We start from the raw sequence: 6,544 nt of genomic DNA, 5'->3' as shown, positions 1-6,544 counted from the left end.
TCATGCTATGTGGGTGTCTTTCAGCTGCAGGGACAGGACGACTGGTTGCAATCGAGGGAAGGATGAATGCGGCCAAGTACAGGGATGAAAACCTTCTCCAGAATCCCAGCCAGAGCCCTGACTTAAACCCAATTGAGCATCTCTGGAGAGACCTGAAAATGGCTGGCCCCCAACGTTTAACATCCCAATATGGGGTGCTGTGTGTACATTGAGGAAAAAAATGAACTTAAATGATTTTAGCATATGGCTGCAATATAACAAAGAGTGAAAAATTTAAGGGGGTCTGAATACTTTCCGTACCCACTGTATATACACACACATATTTTGTCACTTACCGGGTCCCTACATAGACTTGCATTAATTTCCAGGAGACTTTCCCTAACCTTAACCAGAACTTCTACTTGCCTAACCTTAACCTTTAACACTTAACCAAAGTCGACACTTGCTCTAACCTTCCACTCCATCGTTTTCATAAAATTCAACAAACTACGTTGTGGGGAGCAGCCTCCGGTCCCCACAAAGATAGTAACCCATGGATTTTGGGCTCCACAAGTATTGAAAAATAAGGCCACACACACATTATTGAAATTACTACTGGAGCAAACCATTTCATTCCATACACAAGCAGCAGAATATTTGTGTTGGGGGGTGCAGCAGTTCATAAAATTAAAATACTTTGAGTGTTGTGCATTATTCTATTTGGCCAGAAACAGGCAAAAACCGTCTGACATACAGTGTCAGTATGTTTGGAAAAAGGGCTCTGCTAGGTGGTGCTTAAGAGGCAACGAGAGGCGTAAAGGTGCAATTTACTGATGTGTACTCAAGGGGGCGTGATTACTTCACTTGCTTCACGATTACACCTGTTTTCTCTGAACTCCCAGAGGGCCCATAGGACTGAAGCATCACATCTACTTTTCCAGAACGACGAGCGACGAACCTGCTTCTCTTTTACGTCATAAACAGACTTTCTACATGACATGCGCGAATGAGATCCAAATCAATTACCTGATCAAAATAGCAGAGAAAAGAATTTACCTGAGGTGAAAAGCTTGGGCACATGACAGAGTACTTCTGGTATGGCCCTTTGCATCATTTTCCAGCTGAGCAGGTTTGACTGACAGCTCAGAATGGGGAGCCAAAACAAGAAAATGTGGATTTAACGTGTCTGAAATGTGGATTACCAAGAGACAAAGAATTTGAGGTGCTTACCTGCGCTGCTGACTGTGTGACGAGTGTCTCTGAGCCACTGACGTCGTCCGTCCTGTGATGGACCTCATTTTTGTCTTCATGGCATGGGCTCGTTTCAGACGATCCATTTTACCTGAAGAAAGATTATATTACTTCAAATTTAATTAAAACTGTTAAGCATACATCGAGTTGAAATCTTCAAATCTTCACACATGATGTACAGTCCTTCATGGGTTGGGGTAGAAACGATTTGCATTGGGTTTTTTTGTGAGGGAGGTTCAGCTTGTGCGCTCACAGGGCGCGTCGTGTGCGCATAGACGAGGGTGGTGAGGTTTAATTTGTTCAGCGTTGCGTCTTGGCAGTGATTAAAACTATTACATTCAGTGTTGATTTCTATTTTAAATGGGTGGCTTGATCTATTTGTGACAAATCTTAATTACTGGAGAAGGGTGACGCACGTCGGTGCTGTAAATAAACACGGTGCAGTTGTCGAGATTGTCTCCCTACAGACTCAAATCTCTTATTTTTGAATCTATTCTGAATCTTAGAATTTAACTCTTTGGTATGCGAGCTGTTTCACCACAGCCGCGTGTAGGCTACAAGACATTTTATTATTTATTCATTATTTATGGGGTTGTGGGAAAAATAAAAATAATGGTTACATCAAGTTATCTACAGACACTAAAAGGACAAAACAGCAGCAGTTGTCCGATCGCCTTACCTCACGTTTGGATCCTCCGATGTTCACAATAGCTGAAGAGCATAATGGTGAGGAGACATTTGCGCAAAATGCGCAAGAGAAGTCTCTCAGAACAAAAGCACCTCGAAAATATACGGTAAATTATTTATAACAAAAAGATGTTCCAGAGTTTTGCTGAAAGAAGCCCGAAGCGTCCTGTCATGGTGACATGAAGACTGAAAAGAAAATGGAACCAACCATACGTTTCACCTCTTGCAGTTTGCGCTCCTTCTGTCTGTCTGTCTCTCCCCTCTCTTCCTCTCTCTCTCTTTAGCAGATACTGAGTGCGCATCTCCTCTTCCTCCCTGAACCCTGTTTTTGGACCCCTCTTCATTTCGGCTGCCAATGAAAGAACCGTGGGAATTTTCTCACACTTGAAAAGAGAGAAAAAAACTTGTTTGCAGCTGTTTGAGCTCATCAGGAGCGAAGGAGCAGCAGGACCATTTGTCTGAGGTACAGAAAACCTCTGTTGTTAAAGGAATGTGATGAATGTTCTTATCTTCCATCAGGAGGGCTAAATCTGCTGTAAGGTAGGTCCGATGCTCTCAGGGGATTTGTGCGTAAAAGTCTGTCCTTGACAATTTCATTTGGGTGCGCACGACAGTTGAATGACAAATCTTCATTTACACAATTAAAGGATGTTTATGACCATGCACTATGCTCATTTATAAGTCGTGATTTTGCCCCCTTTTCACTATAGATAACAAATCAGAGGCCATTTTTAGATATTAATAAACAAAAAAACCGATGTCGACGTTAAACTGTGGAGGAGTTGGGTGACGCAGCATCTGGGATCCATCCTCAGACAAACGTCTGAACAGAGAGGACGGGGTAATTCATGCATGTGAGGGTGCAACTAAAGATGAAAAGGGATTTTTAAGCATGGTTTGGCCTTAGTCTGCTCTGCTATGAAATGAGTCATATACAAACCCAAGGGCATTTGGGTCCTTTTCTCATCCACCTATCTCAGGCTCCCATTTTGTTTATATGACATCATTACCAGCGTCCTTTTCTGGAGGTCCTTCTGTGCTTTACAAGACTGAATGAATTTAAAATATCAAATCTTGCATGATCAAGATTAAACATTGAACAATGCAGCATTTGAGTCCGACATTTGTCTTCAAACAAACAAGGGAGCTTTTTAGATATAAAACATCTGAATTATTCTACCATGTATTTTATAAACTGCTGGGATTGTGAAGAGAGTTGTCATGTATGTTTAAATGCTCTAAAATAGCTTCTTATGAGAAAAGAGACCCAGAGCTGCTTTGGCCATCAATTTCAAAAGTATCTTTTCAAATTGAAACAAACTATGGAGAACTGCTAAACACATTTTGCTGCCACCCCCATCTTATATATAACTGGGGTTCTCAATGAGACCACTGCAAGGGGTTCATCTGAGTAGTCACAAGAGGATTAAGGGGATTGGGGGGAAAAGAAATGCATTGTCCTGTTATACAAATCTGTATCTGTGAAATACTAGACAGATGGACTTTTTCTGGCCTCTAGCAGTTTGTCAAGTCTGAAAATTTAGAAGGGAAAAGCACTTTTTGTTCTGTAGAAAGGGGTTGCTTGTGACACTGCTCTTTTATAAGTTCACAAACCAAAAAAGGTTGAGAGCCACCACTCTCCAATGACCAGCCATTCCTCAGCTCAGATTCAAAAACACTTTTGACAGTGTTTTGTCACATTTCATATTTTGCTTCCCAATATTTATTTATGTTTGGCAGCTGATTTAGTCCCCTCTGTGTCACAGAACATGTCCAGTTCACTGGAGAGGGTTGTGGCCCAGAAGAAGCAGGCCATCGAGGCAGCCATGGATATGTTTGAAAAAGGGGCTGAGGTGCTGGCAAGTGCTGTGGGGGAGCTCTTCCCTCTCTGTGAGGCCGCCGCTCCAGTTCTCCGCCTGGCCTTAGACAATGTCCAGAGCAGAGAGGTCTTCTATGTCAAAGAACAATTCCTGACCGTGAAGAACAAGCTTGATGTGCTCTCCACACAACTGGAAGACATCGAATGTGAAATAAAGAAGGGGAGATTGGACTCCCAGTACTTTTCCATGGAGGAGAACATTAGGAACCAGTTTCGGAAGTATATGGACATCTTGGAGGCAAAACAGCTGTTCAGGCAGGTGAAGACCAGGCTTTTCCTGGAGCACTTTGCCAAAACTGGAGGAGAGAAGAACTTGTTTGTGCTGTATGATGCTCTGATGGGGACGAACAGCTTTGGAGAGTCAGTTTTAGAGGTGGTAGAAAGGTAAGTGGCTACTTCTTCTCATATTTCATGTAGTTCCCATCTTTTGCATGATTATAATGCCTGTACCAATCTAAAAATTTGGACTTATTCAGCTGCTCCCATTTCAAATTTCTCTGGATAGGAACACCAGATAAATACCTTAAATGTAAACGGTTGCACTGTTTTGCAGATACGTGGCAAGGAACAGGCGTCTTCTGGAAGATTTCTGTGTCCGCATGAAGGAGCTCTTTTGTTTGGGCCTCATCGCTCTTCTAGGCTACAGTGCCTTAACCCAGGGCCAAGAGGAAGAAGAGATAAAAATCCAAGAATGGAGCAGCAAAATTGAACAAGTGGAATCCAGGATGAAGACAACCATCGAGTCCTGCATCGCAGCCTTCCCTGAGCAAGCAAAACTGGACGCCCAGTGCCTTCTGCAAGAAAAGCAAGAAGAGAATCTGCAAGATACAACTCAGCAGCTTCTAGAGTTCTTGGTGAAAAAGTATGACTGGGTCAGCTGGTCAGTGCGGCTAATCAACCATTCAGGCAGCACCTACCGGAACTGGAGAGCAGGAGAGCACTTCCATCACGTGGCGGGACAGAACTGGTTCGAGGTACTGCAGGTGAACAATATCAACCTGGTGGTGTCGTACAGCACCAAACCCCAGCCAGTGCCCCGCGACTGCATCCAGCAGGTGATGGAGGGCCAGGGCAAGAAGGGAAATGCCCCGACAGTGGTGGAGGTGTTGGAGAAACAGCTGTGTGGGTTTGTTGTTCACGCAGTCAGCCGCCACAAGGAGTCTGCAGCTGCATGGAGCTTTCCAGAGGACTGTCATTACTGGGAGAGACACAAGAATGTGGTCGTGTGTGTGCACTCAGAGTAAAGCTGACATGCCTGACATTGTAGGATTTTACAGCAGAGTGTTGTATTCAAATTGAAATACTCTTGAGATTTGTGTCACTTGTCCATCTCTGGAAAACACAGAATCTCAGAAACGATTGATGATGCACTAATCTGTAATGCTTGACTGGATGCTGACTTTATTACATGAATTCAAATGCTACTGTTCCATAAAACCTTTCTCTTGCCCACGTTTATACAATTTAGTGATTAATAATAATAAATTCTGAGCACCACAGCAATCCTTCGTGCACAATATTTCCTAAGTCCCAGAAGTTGTTAACTCTAGTAACTCAAACGACCCTTATGCAGCAGGGAGTCCCACTGGGTTTTGTTCAGCTCTTTCACATTTTGTGGTGCACATATCTCATATATGATTGTGGGGCAGAAGTTTAACTACTTAGTGTTTAACATCCAGTTAACAACAAGTCAGATTGGTGCATCCTTAGAGAAACATTTTATTCCATATTTTGTTGCAAAAATGTATTCACAAATGAGCTCTTATTAGCTTTGAGGGTTGTGTCGCTCCTATACAAGACAGACATTTGATTTATAGATGTAAATTTAGTTTCAGCTGTTTGAATAGCAACTGTTTGCATATTATACATGATATCACTACACATTTGTAATTTATGAGTTACTAACCAGTTTGTTTACAACTATAAGAAATTTTACACTAACACTGTACTGTATATACAGTAATAATAGGGTGTGTCTGCTTTTACTGTAATAATCCAGTCTCCAGTGAGAAATGGCTTCTACACCTACAGCTCTAAAGAGATGGTTTTGCTGAGGCTGCATCTACAGAGCTGTGCTTCCATTTTGTCTCCACTCAGCAGGCTGGCCTACATAACTCTGACAGGGAGCGCAGAGGTTACCTTTTCAGCTGTGAAAAACAAGAGGCTGAGAGTTTGGCACTGGAGATGGGACAATGTGCCTTGTGTTTCAACACATTCAAACCCCTTGATGTGCAAACAAATCCACTGAACCCTACTGCTTACCAGCGCTGTGCCTGTAATTACACTCTGTAATGGCTTGTACCCGTTGGTTCAGCCTGGATGAGAGTGATTCTGTCTGCAAGACTCTTCATTTGTGCAATTTAGCTGTGTGATAAACAATAATTGCTGTGTAATTTTTGCACTTCTCAACCAAATGAGATTTTATTTTTATTTTTTTTATGATTTACAAACTAAACACCAATTTTTGCTTATTTAAAACAAACCACTGTGATTTACTAAAACATTTCACTTCCCAGGTGCCTATCAAAACAAACATACCATGTTTAGATCCATGTTACACCAATGAGTGAATAGCAAAATTTATATATACTTATATCAAAATGTCATGTATTACTTAAACTATATTAGCATCTATATCGATGACAAAAAACTCAATAAAATCAGTGCATGATTGATGGTCACTTTTTTATGCCTTATGACAATTAATGACTAAACAAATAGTTATTGGAAGTGTAAACAAGTAGAATC

The 6,544-nt window shown here is 41.9% G+C and overlaps 1 protein-coding gene and 1 long non-coding RNA gene across 3 annotated transcripts in view; one reads left to right on the top strand and one right to left on the bottom strand.

Moving 5' to 3' along the window:
* The window catches only part of LOC109974705 (uncharacterized), a 15,447-nt gene extending 13,454 nt beyond the window's left edge, over positions 1 to 1,993 (bottom strand). Inside the window, exons 1-2 of the long non-coding RNA XR_002277010.1 lie at positions 1,910 to 1,993; positions 1,210 to 1,321 (exon numbers count right to left, since the gene is read on the bottom strand). This is a non-coding gene — a long non-coding RNA (uncharacterized LOC109974705). The remainder of the gene's footprint in view (positions 1 to 1,209; positions 1,322 to 1,909) is intronic.
* Positions 1,994 to 2,292: 299 nt separating this feature from the next.
* rpz6 (rapunzel 6) lies at positions 2,293 to 6,451 on the top strand. 2 transcript variants are annotated; one of them, XM_020625041.1, is made up of 3 exons: positions 2,293 to 2,380; positions 3,684 to 4,180; positions 4,350 to 6,451. In XM_020625041.1, exons 2-3 carry the CDS (start codon positions 3,687 to 3,689, stop codon positions 5,038 to 5,040), a joined length of 1,185 nt encoding a protein of 394 aa, XP_020480697.1. In that variant the 5' UTR covers positions 2,293 to 2,380; positions 3,684 to 3,686; the 3' UTR covers positions 5,041 to 6,451. The 2 variants fall into 2 exon arrangements, with proteins under 2 accessions (XP_020480697.1, XP_020480698.1); XM_020625042.1 differs by having other exon boundaries at positions 2,376 to 2,457.
* The last annotated feature ends 93 nt before the right edge of the window (positions 6,452 to 6,544 follow it).

The sequence above is a fragment of the Monopterus albus genome, unplaced genomic scaffold (genome assembly GCF_001952655.1).
Source record: "Monopterus albus unplaced genomic scaffold, M_albus_1.0 scaffold344.1, whole genome shotgun sequence".
NCBI lineage: Eukaryota > Metazoa > Chordata > Actinopteri > Synbranchiformes > Synbranchidae > Monopterus > Monopterus albus.
The sequence above is the reverse complement of the archived record's forward strand: the minus strand, read 5'-3'. Positions and strand labels throughout refer to the sequence as shown.